The 24,709-nt window shown below is 37.9% G+C and overlaps 4 protein-coding genes across 5 annotated transcripts; 1 reads left to right on the forward strand and 3 right to left on the reverse strand.

Annotated features, from left to right (window-relative positions):
- LOC18777709 (transcription factor ICE1) lies at nt 378-4,216 on the reverse strand. The gene is made up of 4 exons (XM_007209914.2): nt 2,316-4,216; nt 1,436-1,663; nt 994-1,164; nt 378-736 (listed from the first exon to the last, which is right to left on the reverse strand). The coding sequence occupies exons 1-4, from the start codon at nt 3,429-3,431 to the stop codon at nt 653-655; spliced, it is 1,599 nt and encodes a 532-aa protein (XP_007209976.2). The 5' UTR covers nt 3,432-4,216; the 3' UTR covers nt 378-652.
- Nucleotides 9,000-14,911, forward strand: LOC18776800 (ATP-dependent Clp protease ATP-binding subunit ClpA homolog CD4B, chloroplastic). The gene is made up of 10 exons (XM_007210323.2): nt 9,000-9,374; nt 10,147-10,725; nt 11,226-11,341; nt 11,429-11,551; nt 11,667-11,852; nt 12,036-12,251; nt 12,432-12,649; nt 12,938-13,013; nt 13,107-13,196; nt 13,430-14,911. The coding sequence occupies exons 2-10, from the start codon at nt 10,164-10,166 to the stop codon at nt 14,606-14,608; spliced, it is 2,766 nt and encodes a 921-aa protein (XP_007210385.1). The 5' UTR covers nt 9,000-9,374; nt 10,147-10,163; the 3' UTR covers nt 14,609-14,911.
- On the reverse strand, nt 14,653-20,249 carry LOC18777205 (dual specificity protein phosphatase PHS1). 2 transcript variants are annotated; one of them, XM_020563858.1, is made up of 11 exons: nt 19,733-20,249; nt 19,458-19,535; nt 19,112-19,254; nt 18,797-19,001; nt 18,502-18,681; nt 18,212-18,372; nt 16,619-17,693; nt 16,363-16,509; nt 16,050-16,277; nt 15,709-15,866; nt 14,653-15,586 (listed from the first exon to the last, which is right to left on the reverse strand). In XM_020563858.1, exons 1-11 carry the CDS (start codon nt 19,784-19,786, stop codon nt 15,226-15,228), a joined length of 2,790 nt encoding a protein of 929 aa, XP_020419447.1. In that variant the 5' UTR covers nt 19,787-20,249; the 3' UTR covers nt 14,653-15,225. The 2 variants fall into 2 exon arrangements, with proteins under 2 accessions (XP_020419447.1, XP_007209076.2); XM_007209014.2 differs by having other exon boundaries at nt 18,505-18,681; nt 19,733-20,248.
- LOC18775952 (serine carboxypeptidase-like 45) lies at nt 21,137-24,478 on the reverse strand. The gene is made up of 10 exons (XM_007209059.2): nt 23,861-24,478; nt 23,642-23,743; nt 23,436-23,531; nt 23,002-23,094; nt 22,819-22,898; nt 22,449-22,730; nt 22,213-22,337; nt 21,962-22,054; nt 21,726-21,843; nt 21,137-21,531 (listed from the first exon to the last, which is right to left on the reverse strand). Exons 1-10 carry the CDS (start codon nt 24,129-24,131, stop codon nt 21,382-21,384), a joined length of 1,410 nt encoding a protein of 469 aa, XP_007209121.2. The 5' UTR covers nt 24,132-24,478; the 3' UTR covers nt 21,137-21,381.

Below are 24,709 nucleotides of genomic sequence, written 5' to 3' on the forward strand. Positions count from 1 at the left end.
TTTCTGCTTTCATTTTCTTCTCATAAATCACAAATGCATAATGTTATGGGCAAGCCCAGGATGAAGCCCAAGTCTACTAATTTCCTTTCAAATCCAGTTTTTTTTAAATTATATTAATTTTAATTTTAAGAGATTCGAACTTGGAATCGCTTTCCAAGTTTTACAAACACTTGCAATTCCAGTACAATAAACACTGTAACGAGGGATTCTTTTTAATAGCCATCCAATCAATTCCAATCAATTACATAGCTATTATTGGATGACTGGACTGAAACCCCTCAACTTAGGCCCCTCATTATAGAAGCTCCTTGGTATGGAACATAGTTTTTGGGTTCAATCAATCACCCCACAGAGGAAATGAAACACAATCACCACCAGATAAAAACAATGGTTCTAAAGGGCCAATTTATTTAAGAACTTGAAAAGATAACGGCTGAGAATTAAATTTTTTTTTCTTTCAGTCAATCCAGGTCTGACTGACGCTGAATTTTCTGATGATACAAAGCAAACCTACAAAGTTTTTTTTTCAAAAGCTGCTAATTCAAATTTGATGCACGACGCAATTGAGCTATGGCAAAGCAAAACATATACAAATTGCATGACGACTCCCGTCTTTGGTTAAAGCAACTTCAGTTTGTTGTTTTGCTGCAATCTATATCAAGCCATGGAACCCGACTGACTCCAAAAGTACTGCTTTTATCTGATCCGGGTGGACGTCTTGACCTTCCTTGCATTGCTGAAAATAGAGGTTAGTTAGCTGTAGCACTGGTTTTTAGTAATAGTATAAGTACATGCAGTCCTCGACAACGAAATATTTCCATATTTCGTCGTCAAACAGTCTAACTTGTTTACATTGACTGTCAATCTAAACGTAGATTGCGTGGATTCTTATTTGAATGTGTGAGACAAATCTCCGATAACAAAACGTATATCAATGATAACATTAGTCCAACGTTGTATATGCAAAGAACTGATGACTGTAGGGAATAATACCTCAGCACGGAAGACATCCATAGCAAAACCATTGAAACAGCTAATGACAGCTTGCTGGATGTCTAGCCCAAGGCTATCTAAAGTTCTCATGGTCGAGAGCAAGAGACCAGGTCTGCGCCCACAAAACATGTGGATATTCACTGCTCTTCCTTCTCGTAGCCTAACTTCAACCTATGCATAATCATCAACATCAGAACACTATAGTGAAACATTTGCTAAGACAGTGGCACAAAGGTTCTAGGATAAATAAAGATCTAAACTAACAGAGGAATAACTTCCTTTTGCTCTTTAGAAAAAAGTAAAATCACTTGAAGTTAAAGAAGAAAATGCATCAATCATTTATTTCTCACTAAAAAAGTTTCAGGATTATAAGAGGAAAATCTAAAGTAGACTACTGGATTGAAGATACTCAAAAATCAATTTTCAAGCATAGAGGGTGTACCCTTGCGGGTTGGCCGTTTGGGCTAGGTAATGAGCTGGGGCAAAGTTCTTCCTTGATACGGCTTGGCAGGGTAGCCGGAGTGGGTGTCAAAGGGTGGAATGTACTTCCGGTAGGCGTCAATGAAGACCCCGGAGGGATTGACTCCAATTCATTATGGAGGTTGTTGATCTTTTGCAGAAGTTCCTTCAAGTACTCAATTGCATCCCCAAGGATTGATGCCCTGTCCATCTGATATCACAAAACGGAATGTCATTTGAATCATATGATATTCATGAAGCACAAAACAAAGCTTTAAGAGCTCTTTTGTAGCTCCTCCCAATGGTGACTTACTGACTTATCTTTCATTTCAGTTGGTTAAAAGTTTTGAACAAGTACTTATTGCACTTCAAAATTCAAATAGCAAATAACAGTAAATATTACTTGAGTTACTATAACTTCACTAAATGAACTTCAAAGCAATTGGACATAAACAATAACTGAGAGTGGTGGTTATTTCTTTCCAACTTCCAACTAAATATTTCCTGTAACTTTGATGTCAATTGTAGTGAGAAATGAAATTCAATTTTGAACTCACCTGTTAAAGAAACAAAAATCCTTTGAAAAAAAGTGTTTTAGTCTGCACTAACTGTTTGATGAACAACAAGGTAGTATTTTGAAATGTAGAAAATTTAAGGGCATGCTACCAGAGTCCATGTGAGAGAAATTAATACCATCTTCAATTGAACTGAAGCATTTTGGAACCCGGTAAAAGGTGCAATTCTTTCAACAAAAGCCTAAAAACAAAATTCTTATGTATCTTGAGGACCTAATCACCTAAAACATACCATCAGTGCGTACTCAAATTCACGAGAAAATGGTGTAATGTAAAATAAATCCTTACTTTGCTGATCTTTGGAACAACGGATCTAAGCATATACAGCCTATCATTGAGCTTCTTCCGGCGGCGCCTCTCAGCCATCAAATTCTTAGCAGGCAACCCTTTCTTCTTCCCCTTATGATCCCCTCCGCCAGTAACAGTACTATTTGCATTCGAGCTATTACCACCATTCTTAGCACCGTCATCCATCTTAGTGTTTTCAGTAAAGTCATCTGAATCATAGTTCAAACCCGAACCATCGATACTCACATCTTCAAAATCATCTCCCCCGCTCAATTTCCTCTTCCTCTCATTCTCCTCACCCATATGATTCAAAGCCAGGCCCCCTTCTGAGCCTAAAACACCCAAATTTCCTCCATTATCAGCTAAGTTCTTCTGAACTCTTTTCTGAAAAAGAGTGGGCGGTGCTCCCACATCAGGGACGGAGTCAAGGGGTCTCAATAATTTAGGCCTATTGGGAAACAAAGCATTCGCTGAAGTATCCTCAAAACCCCGAAAGCCCGAAAAATTTGAACTATTTTCAAGCAATTGAGGCAGACGGGTAGTTGAAAATTGCAAATTTGAACACAAATCCTGAGCATTCATCGGGTTATTTGAGCTCAAACCACTGAACCCAGTTAAAACCCCACCTCCCCTGTTCATTAAACTTGAACCACTCGATGCTTGAGTGTCAAGAAACCCAATATCACAGCCCAAATCGAAGCCATGCTCCAAAGGGTTATTAGGAACAACATTAAGGAGCGAAGACAAGGTGGAATTTTGAGGCAAATAGTAATGAACCTGATTTGGGTCAAGATTGTTGAAAACCGAGGAAGACGGTGAGCAAGAAGAGGAAGAGTCCACTGGGTTGAGCAGCAAGCTTTCTGGGTCAGCAAAGCTCGGCGAGAAGGCTATGTCTCGGACATCTGAATGGCTCTGAATGCTATTATTGGGCAGATACCAATCATCATCAACATCAAGCATGGATTTGAAGGTAGACAGAGAGCCCAACTCGTCCTTGCTCTCCACAACACCACAATTGCTGTTGTTGGTGGTGGCGGCGGTGGTTCTATTCCATGAAGCAGAGTCTCTGTCCTCTCTATCACCCATCCAAACGGCACCGTTCAGCCTAGGCAGCATTTTCTCTTTTCTGGATTTTTTTCTCGGGGAACTGAAGGAAAGTGACTGACTCAGCAGCAGAAACTGAATGGGTTAATTGAGCTGCTGAGCTAAGAAAAGCGAGAGTGAGAGAGAGAGAGAGAGAGAGAGAGAGAGAGAGAAAGAGCTTTAAGGGAGGAAGAAATGGACGTTGCAGAAGAAAAAGGGCAGAGCTTTATGGCAATTTCTTGACACGCTAGCCTTGAAAACGTTACAGACTAATCCACCTTATCACCATTTGGATTTATATGATGATTGCGTTTAGTAACCGAACTTCGCTTTTCTTACACAGTGCCTCTGCTGCATTTGAGAACATGGTTTTTCTGCATTCCTGTAAATCTTGCAGAATAAATCTCAGCTGGTTTTGTGTCGTGGATAATGTGAGGTTCATATGAGATTTATATGAGCCCTCTAATCCCAGCATCTAATACTACAGGAAAATTATGAAACCATAATTACAGATTAACGTAATTTACACGTGTAAGGGAGAAAGGGGGTTCCCAATTTAAATTTTGTTTTTAGTGCTTCAATGCAGTTTTTGTTTTTTGTTTTTTTCAAAGATGAATATTGCTTCCTTCTTGTCACACATTTGAAACTTTGAGACACACACTAATAATATAAAAGATTTATTAAGGGTGTATTCAATTTCAGGATATTTTATTTTTGGTGGAAGAAATGAAATGTTGATGCACTTCAACCATTTTCTGAGTAATTTCAGTTTTTTTAGTGTTTAATTTATTCAATTTATGATATTCTCTTATGCATTACGCACGCTTTCCATGTGTGTTAAATTACGTCATTAATGTGTTCAAACTATCATGGTTACTAACATTGTTTCCTAAACTTTATATTGGCTACATCTTACACTATCCTTTACAATTGTTTCTTATTTATTTATTATTGTTTCATCTAAATTTCTTGCTTTTAAGTAATTTCTAATATTTTTGTACACTTGACTCTTTTGCGTTACACACGCCTTACATGTGGGTTAAGGCCATGTCGTTAGAGCGTTGGACTTCTAGTCATGGCTATTAACGTAGTTTCCTTAACTTGATATTGACTACATCTTGCACTATCCTTCCTTCCCAATGGTACTTCTTTTTCCATCCAAATCACTTATCTCTTAAGTAATTCATAATACTTTTCTACCTTTAATTCTTATGCGTTACACACGTCTTGCACGTGTATTAAGCCAAGGTCATTAGTAGATTTTACTAACCATACCTTCCAATTGCATCTTATGATTCGATAGACCCTAATTCTTAAAACGTCAGTGCTTCAAATCCCTTGGAGGTTCATAATGTAATGAGTGTAAGAATTCATTTGTGTACTTATCCCGAAAGTGTTCATAAGACATACATGTTAAATCTGATCAACATAGATGTCAAAATGATTTTGGATTCAAACTAGTCCAGAAACCAATTAGGGTTTTATAAGCATCTTGTTTTCAAGTATAAATTACTGAAAGCATGTAATGGAAGGGCATTATTGCAGTCAATTAAAGGAAAATATCGATAGTTTCTATCCATTTACTTCAAAATTTGTGTGTCAATAAAAGCCAATATCCTGGTATGAGCAATTGGAGGATAGACTGAATGATATTTAAGGTGTGTACTGTGTGGTCAGTGGTCCCAATGGGCTACCTGTCTCATTCACAACATGATGATAAGCTGTTTTTCTTCAACAATTTTTCCAGTTGTTTTTTTTTTTTTTTTCTGGGGTTTTTTCTTTTCTTGATTTGGCCATGAGCAAAGAACGTGTTGTTGGCAGCTACAGTCCCCAGTATATATGAACACTACATGTTACACGAAATGTGCTTTAAAAGTATTGAAAAAATAAAATTAGAATGAGCATTGCAGATTTCAGAAATTTTAATTGCAGTGTCTGCAAGCTGATTTGGTAAGCTAATCACAGAAAAGCAGAGCCATTTTTTTCACTGTGCTGCCTTGTAATTCCCCTCTACTTCAACAAGGGAACTCTTATAACCAAAAATAGGGTGTCTTGAGTGTAATCACAAATGGTAATGAAGATGGTTGCAGTTCACCAACTATTTGTTTCCTTTCATCTTTTACTTGTAATATCCTTTTAACATGTACATCCATATTGGTAAATTCGAATATCTTTACTCATGCTTATCCTTTTACCACCCAAACGTTGTTTTTACCCTTTTAAAAGTTTGATGTATCTTCTTTAAATTTACAACTCATCTCATGCTCATTCTTTGCGGCTCAACTATTTGTTTAAGTTTACCGCTCGTCTCATACTCATTCATTTACCGCTCAAGTGTTTGTTTAAGTTTACAACTTGTCTCATACTCATTATTTCATCATTAGATCACAGTCGTTGAAGTATTAATGATAATCAAAACTCCCAAGAGGCAGCCTTATTTGACCTTGAACTTCAAAGTTCTACAAAGTTCAAGTATTATGGTTGAAACACAATTAAATAGGAAGAGTAGGAGTGTAGGAGTACTCGCCAACAGGAGTTTGATTCAAAAAGTAAAGAGTAAAGAGAGATGGGATGGGATTTGCATATAGAGAAAGTAGCCAGGAAGGAGTTCTGGCAGGGCAGAGAGAGACAGGGAGGGAATAATATTCAGAGGGGATGGATTGATATTGAATATTGATAATTGATGTAATAGAAGGAAACCCCAAGCATCTCGTGAGGCTCTTTCTATTCACCGCACCTACTACCCAATGAAACCTCTCTTTCTCTTTCACCTTTTTTCCTTTTCAAAGATCTGTGGTTGCTCAACGGTTACTTCCCCCATCTCTCATTTCTCTTTGCCCTTGCCCCTTGGTCTAGTGTGTGTGTGCCCTAACCAAACCAAACTCTTTCCAATATGGCTCAAATGTTATGAATATTAGTTTAGGAAAATCTCATCCATTTACATTTTCCTACTTAAAACTCATCGAGAGGTGTAACCTGGATTGGATGGATCAATTTGAACATGTTCGACCCGAGTTAAGAAATTACTAATTCGATCAAATCAAAGTTGAGTTTAATTTGAAAGTTACGTTGTTGAAATTCAGCTGAATTTGTCCGAATTATCATCTTAAACTCCAACTCTAATCCCAAACTTGATTTATAACTTGATACTTCAAATTCATACAATCGAGCTCTATATTTTGAATCTTAGATCCAAATACTTGTGAAGCAATAGCATAACATAGGCTATATTCATTTCCTATGGCCCCCCGAGTGAAAGAATACCACACATATACACAAATGTACCGAAACTGGAACCTTATTTATCATGGGGACCCACTAAATCTATAAAAATAAACATAGGGCTAGTGGGAAATATGGACCACATTGAAAGTGTAATCAATGTTAAATGTAAACAGATGCCAAAGTGCAAAGAAAGGGCGACAAGAATTTTAATTAAGTTGCAGCTCAGCTGGCTGGCTCCTATGGCATTTGGAAAGGAAAGCTGCCTTTAATATTCCTGGACTATCCCCGTGAGCAATGGACATATTGTCATATTGGCATAAAATAAAAGGCTGCCCTTGAGTTTTAGGTTACCCCACACTCTTATTACTTGCAAGGGAAACGTTCTTGTTTACTATCACATCACAACAACTCAGAACATTATCAACTTTTTTGTGTACCCCTTGGCTTAAAATTACATTTACACGGACGCTCCATGTCCTATTCCTTTAAAGATGGAAAAATAATCAACTTTTGCTGCAGTTGAAGATTGTTAATTGATTGTATTGTGTTGCTTCCATTCTTTTGCTTTATGTTTTTTTCTTTTTCTTTTGCGCTTTGTGTGTTACATGGGGCTCTGAAGGTTGAAATGGGCTGAGCCACTCATCCCAGCCTTCCTTCGATTGTTAATTGACATGTTGTATTGTGTTGCTTTCATCCCTTCTTCGGAAAGGCATAATGAGGAGTTTAGAATGAGAAACTTATTTGAGGGGTTCAATCTCACCATCAACAAATGTGATGAAATCAATGAATTTAAACATTTTAAATGGTTTGATGGTTGGATTGAACCCCTTAAATAAGCCCCTCACTCTAAACTTCTTATTGTAGAAGCTCCATTTATTATTTTGTTTTCTGTTTTTTTATCTTTTGCGCGTTGTGTGTCACATGGGGCTCCGAAGGCTGAAATGGGCTGAGCCACCCAGCCCGGCCTTCCTTCAAGGTGTCGAACAGCTCAAATCATCTAGTCTAGATAAACCAAGATAAACTTTCACATGATAAAGACAGCACTACAAATAAAGTGATTTTTTTGTAAAACAATCTGACACGTTATGTTGTAGCAAGACCGTTACTTTGAAACCTTTACTAGATGAATTTTTGTTTGAACATAAATTTATGAATTTTATATGAACTATAATTTGACATAGGAGAAGTAAGAAAAACCCATTGAGGCAGTCCATGAATGACAAAGTGGGCCGACCCTCCTTCGTTCAATCATACGAATTGATTTAAGTCCCCAATAAAAGCCTTTTTAAATCTTGGGCTGGAGAAGATTCGAAAGTCCAATTAGCCCAAAATACTCCACCCATAAAAGCCTACAAAAGAAGAGCAAAGAAGAAATTTTGTCCATGAAGGAGAAGTTAGTAAAACAAAAGGAAGAATAAACTGGAAAAACAAATTAAAATTATGGTCATTGGATTGACAACAAGACCTAAACTAAAGGCTGCCGACCCAAAAGGCCTAACACTGGACTGCCTGATATTTTTACATGTACAAACAATCAAACCCATCCTAATCATAGGACTTTGTCAAAGAGAGAGGCCCTCCAAATACCCCCTTTTAAATTTAAAATTTCTAATTTCCATTGCAATATTTACCCTATTTATATTTAAATTCGTAGAAAAGAATAAAGTTTTCGAACACTCTCAACTTTAAACTCAATTTACTTATAGTAATTCTAATGAATTAAACATTACACTTGCAACTTTGATATCAATTTGTCACAACCTACATGAATACGAGATTTGTCTAACACCATCTAACTCTTGATATTTGGTATTTTTCTCTTCGAAATTAAAAGATGTCTCAAGTTTGAATCCAGTTAGTTAAGACAGTGGGCCGTCCCCTTACATTCAAGTTCAAATCCCTCCTTATTTGTAGATTAATTAGAGTAATTTAGACTCAATTTTGAATGTTTATTAAAGAAAATTATATTGTCAGTGAGGTATAAAGCTTAGTTGGTTGAGTTCTTCCATCTTCGTTCATGTAGACAAAGGTACGAACCTCCTAGACACCCAGTGAATAATTTTGTAAACCTCTCTACTTAATTCTCAATATTAAAAAAATTAAAGAAAATCATATAACATTAAAAAAAAAAATAGAGTGTAAATTACATTGCGTCAAAAAGAAAGAAAGAAAGAGAGAAAAACATTTGAGCAATTGTTCTCGTGTACGGCTGTGTTGCCACTTACAATAGAGACGTATTCATATAAGACATTCATGCACCCGCAATATTTATGGCGAATGAAGAGGCAGCGTAGTAGGGGTAAAATTGTCATCCAGCGAAATATCTCCGGGGCAAGATATGGACTGCGCTAACATTCACATTGACATACAGATAAGACCGGTGGGTCCGGTCGGAGCCATAATCTCACACTTTAGACGACGTGTCGTAATATATTGCCGTTGATCAATCGCGGATGTAGGCAGCGGTGTCTTGTAGCTAATCATGTACGGGACGGTGCATGAACGGTGATGGAGCCTCATATGGAAGAGAAAAGGCTAAGGGATAGATTTGTCGATTTATAGAGAGAGCGAGAAAGAAAGAGAGAGAAAGAGAGAGAGCTTCTCTTAAGACCACACCTATCTCTTCCTCTTCGGCCGACCATAGAATACTAAGAATAGGGTCTCTCTCTTCTCTCTGAAGAAAGACCCTGTCTCTCTTTCTGAAAATTTCATTTTATTTAATTGAAAGTTTATCCAAATAAGGGGTTTTAGGTGAGCTTTCATTTCAATTTGTCACCCTTTTGATTTGGTTGCTTCTGCGTACAAAAGTTAGGGTTTTTACTTTTGCTTCTGCCTTTTTGGATTCTGGGTTTTCCCCTTTCTAATCGGTTGTTCTTACCTTTATCGAATGGAATTTGTTATTGATTCGCAAGTTTCGAATTTGTTGATGTTATTGTGATGATTGCTGGGTTTATAAAATTGATATGTTATTTTGACTTTGAGCTTGCGTTTAACTCTTTGCTCCCTATAATCTGGGTATCTAATGTTAAAGGTTGTGTCTTTGAGCTTTGTTGGTCTGGTTTAATCTATGTTTTTGGTGGTCTATATAGGGCTTGTAGTTTATTTGATATTTAATGGTTGCTTTGTTTCTGAACTTTTTCTAAGTTACCTAGTTTGCCAATATAAGCTCTTCGATAACTACTTCTAACTGTTGTTGGATTGATTTTTGTGCTTGCTTAATCACTTCTATGCTGGTTTTGGGAGGCAAAAAACACAATTTATGTTTTCTTGATAGCGAGAGATAAGAGTGGGAAAGGATTTCACATTTTTATAATTATTATTGAGGAAGTTTGTATTGTATGTTCTATGTTGATGGGAGTCATACACTTGTTGCTGGCTGAATATTGATGTATACATTTGAGTACCATGATGTTTGTATTGAAACTAACTGCTAAGTTATTGGTGAATTTTTTTTCTTGATTTTTTATCACTCTGAATATTCGAATTGGCAACTAAATCTAAGTTTGATTGTTGCTGAATGCAGACTGCTAAGTTGATATCATGGCTAGAGTTCTGGTTCAGTCAACTAATATTCCTGGTGTGGTTGCTGGGAGAAGGCTTGGTCAATCTAAAGGGTCGGGAAATGCCAAAAGGACAGTCAAGATGTGTTGTACTTTACGAGCACCTGGATTGAGAATAAGCAGTTTCTCAGGACTCCGTAGTGTTAATGCTTTAGATATTATGGCGAAACCTGGGCAAGACTTTTATTCCAAGATGGGAGTTGCAATCACTTCCCGTCGAAAGGCTAGCAGATGTGTGCCTAAAGCCATGTTTGAACGCTTCACAGAAAAAGCAATTAAAGTAATTATGCTTGCACAAGAGGAAGCAAGGCGACTTGGTCACAATTTTGTTGGCACAGAGCAGATACTTTTGGGTCTTATCGGTGAAGGAACTGGTATTGCTGCCAAGGTTCTTAAATCCATGGGAATTAATCTTAAAGATGCACGTGTTGAAGTGGAGAAGATAATTGGAAGGGGTAGTGGTTTTGTTGCTGTTGAAATTCCATTCACTCCTCGTGCGAAGCGAGTTTTGGAGCTGTCACTGGAGGAAGCTCGCCAACTTGGTAACTTTCTTTCTCCTTCTCTTGTTCTCTAAATGCCTTGAGAACATTGATAGAAACTAATAAGAAACGTCTATTTTCTCGTTGAAAGGCATCTTATTTTTATGTACTGGGTTTGTGGGGTAACTCTGACGTGTATACCTTAGTAGATGTAGCAATGTATATGGACTGTTTGGTATTAAACATTAATATCCTTGTGGAGTTAACCAATATTTAAAGGGTCCATGCATGAAATTGAAGACAAATGTAGTGTTATTGAAAGAAACATTGCAAGATATGAATACATTTGAATATTAGTAGCATGGACTTGGTTGACTGGATGAATCCAAGCAACCCCTTTTGAATTCATTGTGCGTTTAGGCTCTTTTCTTTCTTTCCTATGTATTCCCTGTTTCTTGGTCACCCTTTTTGATCTCTATGCAAATTGATAAGTGTTTACTTCTCTGTAACGGTTTACATTCATTTTTTTGTTAACTAAAGGGACAATAAATGATAAATTTCAGGCCATAACTATATTGGATCCGAGCACTTGCTTCTGGGCTTACTTCGGGAGGGGGAGGGTGTAGCAGCTCGTGTTCTTGAAAATTTAGGTGCTGACCCTAGTAACATTCGCACACAGGCAAGCATGTCATCCTTCTTTGGTTATTCTTCTTGAATAAATTCATCATCAGAAAGTAACCATGAAAAACTTTGTTGGTGTGGGCAGGTTATCCGTATGGTGGGTGAGAGCACAGAGGCTGTTGGTGCCGGTGTTGGAGGAGGAAGCAGTGGTAATAAGATGCCGACTCTAGAAGAATATGGGACCAATTTAACTAAGCTAGCAGAGGAGGTAAGTTTGAACTTTCCGATATCCCTTATTTTATATAGTAGCATGTGCTCCGATTTTTTTTTTTGTTTGTTTGTTTGAAGGCCTGTTTTTAAGATATTTTTTCTTAAATTCCCAGGGTAAGTTGGATCCTGTTGTTGGAAGACAACCACAAATCGAACGTGTTGTGCAAATTTTGGGTAGGCGGACTAAGAATAATCCCTGCCTTATTGGAGAACCTGGTGTTGGGAAGACTGCAATTGCAGAAGGCCTTGCTCAACGGATTGCAACTGGTGATGTTCCTGAAACCATAGAGGGAAAGAAGGTGCGTGAGAGTTTATTTGTAATTTTCAGCAATATTATATGTAACATTATGTGTGTGCATAACATCCAGGCTTAATATGGTCGCCTTGTTTGGAAAGTTTCCTCTATTTCAATGCCTCTAGTTACGTTTTGGAAAACAATGCAATAATACATTTGACCTTTTCCCCACCTTGCCACTCTTTAGGTTATAACGCTGGATATGGGTCTTCTTGTTGCTGGTACAAAGTACCGTGGAGAGTTTGAGGAAAGATTAAAGAAGCTCATGGAGGAAATTAAACAAAGTGATGAGATAATTTTGTTTATTGATGAGGTGCACACTTTAATTGGAGCGGGAGCAGCAGAAGGGGCAATTGATGCCGCAAATATATTAAAACCAGCTCTTGCAAGAGGTGAACTGCAGGTAATTTTGAAAAAGTGATAGAAAGAATATAACCATTGTTTCTATTTTTGTTATGAACTGAAATCAATTTGGCTGCGGTATTGTAAATTATAAAATATTATATATGTGGAGCCACATTAGAATAGCTTACTGCTGTTTACATTTGGATCCAAATAGTTAGTTTAATTTTTATTGGTGTAGTGCATTGGTGCCACAACTCTCGATGAATACAGAAAGCACATAGAGAAAGATCCAGCCTTGGAAAGGCGTTTCCAACCAGTCAAAGTTCCTGAACCAACTGTGGATGAAACCATTCAGATTTTGAGAGGACTTCGAGAGCGATACGAGATTCACCACAAGCTCCGCTACACTGATGAAGCCCTGGTATCTGCTGCACAGCTATCATACCAGTATATCAGGTAGGCATCCCTACTTCTGTGTTCAATGTAATGCTGGATGGATGCTGCTGATGTTTATTCAAAATGGTTAAATGTTGGTAGTGTTTTGATGAATGAAAATGTCCTTTGGTTATTGCTTGCCTTCCTCTGGATAATGGCTGATGTCCATTTATGGAAATTATTTACTTTTTACTTTTTTTATTATAAATTTTTGGTTTTTGTTTTTCAATTGGTGCTGGCGACCTGTCTGTTTCCTTATGCGTTATAATTGAATAATGTTGTTCTCATTGATGGCTGTGTATACTTCAGTGATCGCTTTCTGCCTGATAAAGCAATTGACTTGATTGATGAAGCTGGTTCTCGAGTTCGTCTTCGTCATGCACAGGTATGACCTCACTTTCTGGTTTGGATAGCCACTTGTCTTTTTAATCCCTGGGATTTCTGGTGTTGACTGGGGAATACTTTATGTTCTATGCAGCTACCTGAAGAAGCTAGAGAGCTTGAGAAAGAACGGAGGCAGATCACTAAGGAGAAGGATGAGGCTGTTAGAAGCCAAGACTTTGAAAAGGTACACAATTCTGTTGCTGAAGCGCTTTGCATTGGTATGCATGCTAGATTTCTAAACAACCAAATCAAATGTTAGGGTTGTCAATAGAAGTTGCTGCTAGAAATATTTATAAAATTTCAGGTGCTTTCTAGAGTGAAATTGATATCAGAGTTAATGAGTAGACTGTCAAATAATGTCTTATGTTAGTATGAAAGCTTTCATCAATTAAGCTGACAACAGAAAATTTTGGACAGGCTGGGGAATTACGTGACAGAGAAAAGGACCTTTCGGCACAGATCTCAGCTGTTGTTGATAAAGGCAAGGAGATGAGTAAGGCAGAGAGTGAGGCAGGAGATGTAGGTCCTCTCGTGACTGAAGTGGATATTCAACATATTGTGTCCTCCTGGACTGGCATTCCAGTTGAGAAGGTGTCAACTGATGAATCGGACCGCCTCCTCAAGATGGAAGAGACCCTCCATACGCGAGTCGTTGGTCAGGATGAAGCAGTCAAGGCTATTAGTCGTGCTATTCGCCGCGCTCGTGTTGGACTGAAGAATCCTAATCGTCCTATTGCCAGTTTCATCTTTTCTGGTCCAACTGGTGTTGGGAAATCTGAGCTTGCAAAAGCTTTGGCTGCTTACTACTTTGGTTCTGAAGAAGCCATGATTCGGCTTGATATGAGTGAGTTCATGGAAAGACACACTGTTTCCAAGCTCATTGGTTCTCCCCCAGGTTATGTTGGTTACACTGAGGGAGGTCAGCTGACTGAAGCTGTTCGACGACGTCCTTACACAGTGGTGCTTTTTGATGAGATTGAGAAGGCTCATCCCGATGTCTTCAACATGATGCTTCAAATACTTGAGGATGGAAGATTGACTGACAGCAAGGGCAGAACTGTGGATTTCAAGAATACACTTCTGATAATGACGTCTAATGTTGGAAGCAGTGTAATTGAGAAAGGAGGCCGTCGTATAGGATTTGACCTTGATTACGATGAGAAGGATAGCAGTTACAATAGAATTAAGAGCTTGGTGACAGAGGAACTAAAACAGTACTTTAGACCAGAGTTCTTGAATAGGTTGGATGAAATGATTGTCTTCCGACAACTCACTAAGCTGGAGGTAAAGGAAATAGCAGATATAATGCTCAAGGAGGTTTTTGAGAGGTTGAGGGTTAAAGAGATAGAGCTTCAAGTGACAGAGAGGTTTAGGGATAGAGTGGTTGACGAAGGATACAACCCAAGTTATGGAGCAAGGCCTCTAAGAAGGGCCATAATGAGACTTTTGGAGGACAGCATGGCTGAGAAGATGCTTGCAAGGGAGATCAAAGAAGGCGACTCGGTTATCGTGGATGTCGATTCTGATGGCAATGTGACTGTGCTCAATGGTAGCAGTGGTTCTCCCGAGTCTTTGCCCGAGGCAATCCCAGTTTGAAAGTTAACATAGCCGCTTTTGTTAATCTTTTGCCAATATGTTTGTATTTTTTTCATTTGCGCTTTGCAATTGAACAGTCTACTCCAAAAAGGACTAGTTGGTAGCGGTAATTGAAAGCTGTTTGTTTAATGGTTGACTTGACTGTTCAAGGCTGTACCAGTTTATACAGAAGAATAGCATGCATAGTTCAGTCACAAATGGTAGGGTTAGTACTTTTTTCTTTTAGACCCCTCCTGTGGTGGAATTAGTGTTGGGAATGCTAGTATTTCTAATAAAGAATTTTAACACATTCATGTTGTTTTACCTCTCTAATTTTATCCTTGGGTGGTTCTTAAGTTCTATGCTGTTCATTAGTCATATAGTAGCTCATGTTTAACATCAGTTATTAACAAAGTCATTTTTGACAAAAAGGGCATGGCAAATTAACTTTATCTCTAAATTCTGAGAATCTATTTATGATACATTTAAACTTGAAGCCCGGATGTGCAAAAACCCACCGCACAATTCCTTGATTACAAGACACTTCTACAATCTCTCTATATATCTACAAGATTGATCGACCACATTCTGAAACTAATAGTCCACCTTATAGAAATAAAAAAGCAGCTTGGAAATCTCTAATCTTCCACATCTGAATGAGAATGCCTCTGTTTAGGGCTGACGCTTCCACCTCGACTCATTTTTAATGCAGTCAAAGCCTTTTGTATTTCCATTGTCATTGCACTATCCACGCTACCTGATGATAGTTTCTTGTGTGATTTCTGCAAATGAAGCTTAAGTGAGCTGCTACTCAGACCTGCATTCACCCCACAGATAGGGCAAACTTTCATCGTTGGCTTCCGCTGTTGCCATTCCATGGAAACTTTCCCATGAAGTTTCTTGTCCAGATCCAATAGGACTTTTGCAAAACCATCATTGGGTTGCGCTCGGCGATGAACTTGTTTGAGAGAATTCCATGCTTCTAATAGAGTGCGGTTCCTGCACCATAGAAAGATTATTTACCAAAATATTTCCTAAAGTAATCTTGTTGAAATCACATTTCACAGAAGAAAAAGAATATCCAAGGTTGGCTGATGCCAGAGGTTGTGGATTCTACTTACTTTCTGAGCATTAGGTATGCAAGCACCAGCGTGGCACTTCTGCTTCTCCCCTCGAAGCAATGGACCAGAACCTTCCCTCCTATTTGTTCAACATGATCAATAAAACTGATAGCTTCATCAAAGATGCCGCTGATGTTTGAATCGTCATTGTCGCATATCTGTTCAAAGGGAATGGGTAGTTTAATCAGGACAATGCAGGTGCAAAAAAATATGACGAAAACAATACATGGAGAGTTGGGGATCCATGTTCAACAAAGACTTTCATCTTAATGGAGATGGTTGGAGATGCGTGCATTAAGAACATACATGAAATATGTTCACATATGAGAAAGAAAACTCACAGAAAAGTTTTTGTACTCGAATAGATCAGGAAACTGTGAATCTGATTGTCCAATTTCATTGGAACACAAACACAATATATGAGTAATTCCTAAGCGTTGCAGGGTGAATACAGATCGTGCAGCCAGGGCCCCGCCGATGAACAGGCAACTTGTGATTGGAGATGGCCTCTCTGTGTTTGCAGCCCCAGATATCAATGCAATCCTCTCAAGTATGTGCTCAAGTCTGACCTGTTATTTGTAAATACAATGATGGTTAAAGGAAGAGAAAAGGAAAGGAGACAGACACACACAGAGAGTGGAATGCAAAGATTACCTTCAATTCATAAGCATCAACAACACCGTTATTGTCACTACCCTCAAAAAACCCAGCATTAAAATTGTTCTCCTGGCAGAGTTTGATAGCATCGCTCTTTAACATTTCATTCCACTGTTCCAATTCTTTGTTTGATTCTGCATCGACCTGAGCATTGTAATGTTAAAGTTTAAGAAGAATTATGTATTAAAAAAAGGACTTTCTGTTTCATCATCTGCAGTATAACACAAAGTTTTTGTTTAAGTAAATTTCTAACCTTGGCATATTTATGGAAGTCCCGGAGCTTTGCTGTCAAACGCAGACTACGGAGGGGCTCTGCACTCCCTTTAGAGAACCTCCCATGCCAACTATCCCGTGACATGGGAGAGCACAAGTCGGAGCTTTCTTTATTTCCCGAATATGAAGACCTTGGAGCAGTTCTCTGCAATTCAGAATCACTCTCTGGATGGTTCTCATTGATGAGTCGGTCCTTGCTTGGTGAAAAAGGGAAATTAACACTTCCAGAAGCAAGCGAGGGCGACTCAGGAACTGCCAAATCCTCTTTGTCAGACTCCCCTGAAGATATTTTATCTATAATATTAAAAAATATTCGTAGCAAGTTCTCCAGTTTTTGGTGAAGTGTGAGTAAGAATATATGGAAGCCTTGTAGGTCCCTAAGAGCAGCTCGGAATCCATTACGGAACTCTTGAACAACTGAAGTCCTTTCATAAACTGCTCGTGTATCAGATGCATCAATGTCTTGTAAAGGAGGACGTCCTAGTTTCCCTAATGTTATGTCATGTAACACATTAGAGGAGTACTCGGAACTATTGAGTAGTAACTCAACCAGCCTAGGATAAATTTCCTGGTCATTTGCACGTTTTCCAGCAGGAGGCCTACGGGGAACACCAGAGTCAATAGCCACAATTGGAAAATCAGATAAAATTGAATCATCTGATAGTTGACTCTTTATGGATCTTGGTGACTCTATAATATCTGAAAGATCAGAAGTCTGTGATACCAGTCCTGAATTATGGGCACTCAGTTTTCTATCTACTGAAGTTGCCCTTCTATCCTTATGAAGACCTCTGATCACTCTTGGTTTGTATCGCTTGATTGAAGAATCGAAGGCTTCCTCCAATCTGTCCATGTTTGCAAAAGTCGTTTTGTCAGCCAACAATAGATTTGCAGAATTTCCACGCCATCTGAGCTGACGGCAAGGAAGCCTATCTTCATTTCTGATGACAAGATCCAACATCAGGATCCTACCAAGAGCAGCTGCTGTTTTTTCCGCAGTTTCCTTTGACTCAAATACATTTGAGCTTTCAAGTAAAGGAGATCCATGAACATAGCTGCAAAGATAAAAGTTTTGGTTTCAGTAACACCATATAAAAGATTCAGTTATCTACTGGGAAGCATTTTCTAGTGCTGCACATGATGGAACATCATGCTCATTAATTTGCTATTATGAGTATTGTGGAAGGGGCCATTGAACATGTTCTAGAATATCAGGGTAACATTTTAACTTCATGTGTAATGACCAGCAATCAATAGAAACTTCTTTACATGCTCTAACTAGTCATGTGCATGTAGGTAACAATCTGGTAGAGCTTATGGAAATACTGAGTCAAATGACCATGTACTTCTCAACAATAGTGGATAAGGCAAATAAGCTCCAGCAAAATACCCTTATCATTTATGCAGGCTGATATAGTAGAATAACATATAAAAGATGATATGTTAATTGACTAGTCTATCCCTACGCCATAAAAAAATTAGGCACTAGATGGTGAAAGAAGCCCGTATATTTTATGCTGCAGGATAACTCATTTACATTAAAAAAACAGAAACACTAAGATTGTAGTTAGACCTCATAAGCAAAAGGCATCGGCTAAGTTCAAGAGCTTCCAAAAGTTCTGAACATGTCATTTCACCACATTCATCCCCTTCTGAACTTGCTACATCTCTTGCCTTCTCTGCAGCTTCCTTCATCTGGAGCCACTCCGAGCTACAATTATGAATGACTCTGGCCTACAATACCCAACAGACAAAATATACATATTATGGTGTTGGCAAGAGCGGAAAATGACTCCACATCAAGCGCTAGAAAGCCTAACGAACAGGACAAGTTATAATATGATTGCAGGAGTGACAAGTTGCAACCTGTGGAATTCGAACTCCAAGGCACTTTGCAAATTCATAACCAAGACGTTCAGATTGTGTGGCCATCCTTGAGGACGATATCTTTATAACAGCTACTGCTTCCTTAGGAATAGCATCTTCAATCCCTGGCTGGTTGAATAGGGCAAAGAAGACAACTCCCCCCGAATTCACAGTGACCTATATGCACACAACTGAAGAGATGACGAGGCAGCAGATAAGAATATAATCAATGATGCATGTATTTCTTCTTTGCATGATATTCCATGTACTGTATTTAAAGGAGATTGCACACCTCAAGTGCTTTATTCATTTCATCCTCAGAATTGTCATTGCTACTACTATGTTCAGTGTGATGAAGCGAAGAAAGTCTATCCCAGGAGAAAGAACTTGACTCAATGTCCAATGTAGCAGCTTTACCAAGTCTTTCCCAGAGATTGACTTCTGTGTTTTGCTCGGTAGGCAGATGATCTGCCCAGTCACCAACAGATTCTCCTGCACTGAATAGCAACCATGATGACTACAATGCAACATCGAAAATTTCCTCTTACAGCGATTTAACCACATTTCAATGCACATAAACACAAGATAACAAAAAGTTGAAACAAACCTAAAAGGCATACTGTTAAACCTCGGAAGGCTGTGGGGGAAGCCAGAGGAATGATATCGGGAACTCCGCTTACGAACCAATTCCAGCCATTGCGTGATTCTATACGCAGGCCCTGCGGCAATGTCACCCAACATATACAAGACCTGCATTGCCAATACACCCTATCCATGTTTAGTTTCGTCTTTGTTTGTCTAAAAAAATACAGTCACTATCTGTCTTTCTGTGGAAAATTAATACAAAACACCCGCATTCCAAGGAACCTAACTATACAAAAACATAATGCCCATTTGTTCTTTCCTCTTTCTGGTTTTAAAGAAAGAATCAAAATCATATAAAAGTTACTAACCCGGGAAGTGACTGTGAGAGGCAAAGGGGCCTCAGGCTCGTCAGATCCAGGGTCCAACTCCTTGTCTTCCCCTTTGTCCTGCAATTTCAACATATAAACAACAATATGAAATCAGATACCCCAATCTGTTTCACTTGTTCAAAAGTCAATAAAAGCTGCTTAATTTATGTAACGCAAAGAAAACCCAGATCCCAAAAGCTGAAAAATGCATGAGATTTTAATTATTTGGGTTTAAACAAGAAGGAAAAACAATTAAAGGGAACGGAGGACAATACCTGGACCTGCAGAGGGTTGATGATGGCAGGCTCCTGGCTTTGCTCTTTTGCCATAATGTTTATTTTTGGGATGTTGGGGTTTCTTTAGAAAAATAAAAATAATGGGAGGGTACCACTCTCTGTCTGTCCTCAAAGCCAGTTGGAGGGAGAGAGAAAAAACTGTACAGGCTAAGTATATAAACTCAAAAATATAAAAAGCAGTTCACTTTTTTAAGGAACAAAGAAAGTGCGAGATAGATGGAAGTTGGCGCCTATTCAGTTTTGCTCTTTTGAAAACTGAAAAACTATACGGTGTAGAGATATAGTAGTGGGTAGGTAGGCAAGTGGGGGTCCTTTTTTCGGGCCTAAAACTTGTTATGAAATGGAGGTTGCTGGTTTTTGGTCTGAAACTGTACGATGGGGCTTTGGGAATTGGTTGTTGTTGTTGTTGCTTCAATTCAAGCTATAATGATGATGATGAGGATGAGAATCACTCTCGTTTGCTTTGGCTTTCTTTTGTTTAATCAGACTCTGTTTATATAAATATATAATAATTGTATAACGCTTGAGACCCACTGATATTTTATATATATTTTTTTCCTGAAGAGATCCACTGATTGTTTGATAATTTAATTAGAGTGTTGTTAAACGAACTCTAAAATTAAATGAGTACCTTCTATGATTTAAGTACACTTTAATATTTTAATTAAAATGTAAAATTAACTAAGTACACCCTATAAAACTACCAAAAATACTTCTTGTACACCCTAATACTTGTAGCATTATTTTATAGTTGATTTTCAGCTTTTTAATAGTGTTTATAAATCTTTGACTTTTCATTTGGATTTATGCTTCTACTAAAACTGTTGACACTTTTTTTGCAATTCCAAGTTTTTGCAATCACTACATCTTTCGTTAAAAACACAATAGGACAAGCAATCTCTTGATTAGGGTTGAATATGATTAGTAGGGTGTATTTATTAAAATTATATTTATTTCACAATTCCATATATCCTTTTTGGTCATTTTATATTAGGATAAATCAATAATTCAATATATACTTTTATAGTAGGGTGTACTCAGTTAATTTTAGAGTTTGTTTAGCAGCACTCTTTAATTATTATGTGTACTTTGTTTGTCTAGATCTCCAACGGGTCTTTTCTTTTTGAGAAGTGCTAATTGAAAAGGAAATGAGTTTAATTTTCTGAGGAAAACTTGTCATTGAAGTGGTGGGGTGGTCTTGGGACCAAACAAGAAGAAAGAAAAATGGTTATACCAAATAAACAAGTTTGGACGGATGATTAATGTTGTGTTAAGATTGATGTTAAACATCTTTACCAGAAAAACATGTTGAAAATTGTCTGTATGGCAGTGATTAGAGCTTGCATTTAGTATATCCTCTCCTAAGTCAAGGTCAGAAAAGAGTTTTTGTGAATGAATCTAATGATTCAGTCAAATCAATTGAAGAAACAAGAAGCCTTTGAAGTTTACAAAAAATTTCCAACCCGATGAGTCTTTTACATTTACAAAAGCCAGAAAACAAAAAACACACACACACACACACACAAAACTCCCTCTTCTTCTTGCAAATTGAAAGAAACTCTTCAGCAGCCATGTATAGCACAGCATATTTACTTGCAAACTCAATCACTATGGACCTAAACAATGTATCAGAAAACTTCAGGCAGAGGCCTGCCTTCCAGAAATGACTTGAAAAGCCTGAGTGATCTCTCAGGCTGTGAGAAAGGAGCTTCATGAGAGGCACCTCTGATGGTGGCAAATGAAAGTATGTTACCATACACTTGGGTCCACCCACCAACCTGGACAGAACCAATAGAAATCATATGAAACCAGATTTAAGTTTATATCTCTCCATCTGATGGCAGACAAACTCATCACAAATAAAATCTTAGAATGAGAAAAAAAGAAAGGAAAAGAAAAGGCTGATCAGAAATTTAAAGATAAAGATATGAAATGAATGTGCTATGCATAATCATTAAGCATTGCAATATACCTGCTTTCCCTCGAACCAAACTCTGTAAGGGACAGTGGTGTTCAATCCCAACTCCCTTGCCAATCTATAGACCAAGGTGCGGCTTCCCGTCAATGGAATTACAGAATCCTGATCTCCACTGAATTGAGAAATTTTATGAGTTTTACTTTTATACCAGTTACAAGTATCTATATATCATTCAAGAATAATAATTTGATTTGAGATCATGCAAGAAGTGTATTTCCAGTTACAAGTACCTGTAAACTAACACCGGGATTCCGGCCTTGACAAGTGATCCAACTAATGAGATTGTAGGTATTTCCAGGTTGAGCACTTGATAGTCCAAAATGCTAGTATCAACATGAAATTTCAGTTAGTGACTGAAAAGATTGTATATTTTATAAATTTTAAATAATAGACCCACATATCACTTTTGATAAGTTGGTTCTTATTGTTCTAAACAAGCATTGCTTCATATGTATTTAATCTTCAGAAAGAAAATAATTACTTGCTGCAAACATCCCATCTGCGAACTCCGACAAGCCTAGCATGTAGAGCCTTTTGCACGTCTTTCCGGTTCAAATAATTCACAATTTTGTCTTCAACACATACATCTATCCTCTCAGTCATTTGCTGTCGCATATATGAAGAGTTCAGATATGTAACACCAAAAAAAGAAAAAAAGAAACGAAGAAAAAAAGAAAAGGCATACCATAAGTTAAAGGGAAGAGAAGGCTTACTTACATTGGGGCTTATAACCTTTGATTGTGAGAGCACAGATGAAATGCAGACATCAAGTGTAACATCATACTTGTCCACAAATTTACTGGTTTCTCTGCTCACTTGGCTCATAACTTTTGAACAAGAAGGCGAAACTGAGTCTCTATAGTACTCACTCACATATCGCGAATAGTTACAAACAGACGTGAACATGTTGTATGTTGAATCTGATATTAGTCCATGAGACCAGAAGAACTCAGCTCTTGAGTTGAAGTCAGTGGAAAATTCTAGAACAGGATTTCCCAGCTGCAGTGAGAGAGAATACATATAAAATATTTTCCTTTTATGTTTTTTTGGTCAGTCAAAATCCAAACTTTATTAAAGTTCTACTCACAGCAATTCCTTTTATACTGAACAACTTTTCCTTTCTGTTAATTTCAACCATAAGATTTGCAAGTTGTGGAATGTAGTGACCTGGAATTAATAATAAGCAGCAACAAAATGATAATAAGAAAAAGGATGAAACAGGAAATTAAAAAGCATTTCTCAACAAGTCAGCTTATATTTACAAAGGTACCTGCATAACTTTCTCCTGTTAGAAACAAATCCCTGTGCTTGTACTGGGGGAACTTGTTGAACCAGCGTTGCAAGAACACAAGATTGTCCCTTGCTTAAGAAATTAAATGCAGACACAAAATTCAAATATTCCATAAGTTCTAAATTCAGAATTTAGGAAAAAAAAAAGAGAGATTAAAAAGTGCTTGTTAATACTGGTGACTGTTAATAGTTTTGAACCCTTCATTGGAACTTTGGAAGTGCAAAACAAAAGTTACACTGTTGTAGTGTGGAAAATGAAACACTGCTTAAATGTCACTTCTTGAAAAGTCTAAGCAAACTTTAATATGTAGTCCACTGGGCAAACCATAATTTTTCAAAAGGGGGAAAAGTAGAAAGCAAGAAACAAAAGGATGAACATGTATTTGGAACTGATGAGAACATAAATATATATACCTGTTGCCTCATCATCCACTGACACATAGGAGGAGCTTGATTTAGAATAAGAGAACCCCACTCCAACTGGTGTCTCTAAATACAACATATTTGCCTCTGCAATATCAAATGAAAATGAAAATATAAATTGCCAAATCATGCAGCAACTATTTTCTTTTTCTTTTTTGGCTGGCCAGTGACCACAGCTAATATATTTATGGCATTACCTCTGTTCCAGCTGTACTCATTCCTAACCAGGACCTCACCATCTGGTCTAAAAGGTCCATTTTCAGAAAATGCCCCTACCCCAAGAGAAGAACAACCAGGTCCTACATGAAACAGAAAATTACACATCGATTAATGATGCTTCTCAGTTCTTTCCTACATTTCTCACATACATATATCTATTTGATTTCCATTGAAGCAATTAAGGGGAGTTAACAGACCTCCATTCAACCAGAGGACCAAAGGCTTTGAAGCTGGATTTATTTCTGCTTCAACAAAGTAGTAAAATAGAGCTTTATGCTTCTGATCATCCACAGTAATATAACCTGAGAAATGTTGAAAGCCCACATGGGGTTGGCCTGGAAGCCTAGTTATGTTGTGATCAGGATGATGAGAAGAAGAAGAAGAAGACTCAACCTCCATGGAAAACCAGAGCTGAAGCACAACTACTGCAGCCATTGCCATGGTCTTCCATGTTCGAGAAGAATACATGGTTTCAGAAGTGAGGAGGGGAAGATGAATACAACTAGACAAGGCACTTGGAGAGAAAGAGAGCCTTGCTTAAATGTTGCTCAGTGGAGGGCATGGAGAGGGAGAGTGTAGGGCACTATATCAATGGCATACCTTGTTTTTTATTATCATTACCATTCTAGCTTTTTGCTTGCAGGCCTGAAAATGGTGTTGAAAGATATGGATGAGAGACACAATGACTATAGTGAGTCTGGTGTGTGCCTATTTGGGCTGGCTGAGTCAACAGCACAAGAGTTGCTTTATTAGAGCTCTGAATTAATTCTCAGAAATTTCAGTTTTGTTGTTTCTGTAGTATGCTTCCTTTTCAACAAAGTAACAAATTTGAACATGATCCGTGGAAAGTGGCTTTTACAAAGATCACTTTCCATGTCAGAAATTGCGTGGAAATGGCATCTATTTTTATTTATCTAATTTCACTTCTGCATATTCCTGATATTAGTAGAAGTCTTTCTTTGACAGCATCATCATGATTCATGAGGGGTATTGGCAGTTGAGCTTTGCAGTTCCTTTTTGGTTTTCCCAAAAATGGCTTGATTGAT

The sequence above is a fragment of the Prunus persica genome, chromosome G5 (genome assembly GCF_000346465.2).
Source record: "Prunus persica cultivar Lovell chromosome G5, Prunus_persica_NCBIv2, whole genome shotgun sequence".
NCBI lineage: Eukaryota > Viridiplantae > Streptophyta > Magnoliopsida > Rosales > Rosaceae > Prunus > Prunus persica.

Bases quoted from the DNA above. Each gene is read 5' to 3' on its own strand.
- LOC18776800 (XM_007210323.2), top strand. From the start codon at position 10,164: ATGGCTAGAGTTCTGGTTCAGTCAACTAATATTCCTGGTGTGGTTGCT. The intron at 11,552-11,666 runs GTAAGTTTGAAC...TTAAATTCCCAG, and splicing joins TAACTAAGCTAGCAGAGGAG to GGTAAGTTGGATCCTGTTGT. The intron at 13,197-13,429 runs GTACACAATTCT...AATTTTGGACAG, and splicing joins GAAGCCAAGACTTTGAAAAG to GCTGGGGAATTACGTGACAG.
- LOC18775952 (XM_007209059.2), bottom strand. From the start codon at position 24,131: ATGTATTCTTCTCGAACATGGAAGACCATGGCAATGGCTGCAGTAGTT. The intron at 22,338-22,448 runs GTAAGTAAGCCT...TATATGCGACAG, and splicing joins CAAAGGTTATAAGCCCCAAT to CAAATGACTGAGAGGATAGA. The intron at 22,055-22,212 runs GTAATTATTTTC...TGTTGATACTAG, and splicing joins AGATGGGATGTTTGCAGCAA to CATTTTGGACTATCAAGTGC.
- LOC18777709 (XM_007209914.2), bottom strand. From the start codon at position 3,431: ATGCTGCCTAGGCTGAACGGTGCCGTTTGGATGGGTGATAGAGAGGAC. The intron at 1,664-2,315 runs GTAAGGATTTAT...TTGTGATATCAG, and splicing joins TTGTTCCAAAGATCAGCAAA to ATGGACAGGGCATCAATCCT. The intron at 737-993 runs GTATTATTCCCT...CTCTATTTTCAG, and splicing joins TGGATGTCTTCCGTGCTGAG to CAATGCAAGGAAGGTCAAGA.
- LOC18777205 (XM_020563858.1), bottom strand. From the start codon at position 19,786: ATGGCAAAAGAGCAAAGCCAGGAGCCTGCCATCATCAACCCTCTGCAG. The intron at 19,536-19,732 runs GTATTGTCCTCC...TTGAAATTGCAG, and splicing joins TCAACCCTCTGCAGGTCCAG to GACAAAGGGGAAGACAAGGA. The intron at 15,867-16,049 runs GTGAGTTTTCTT...CCCTTTGAACAG, and splicing joins TCGAGTACAAAAACTTTTCT to ATATGCGACAATGACGATTC.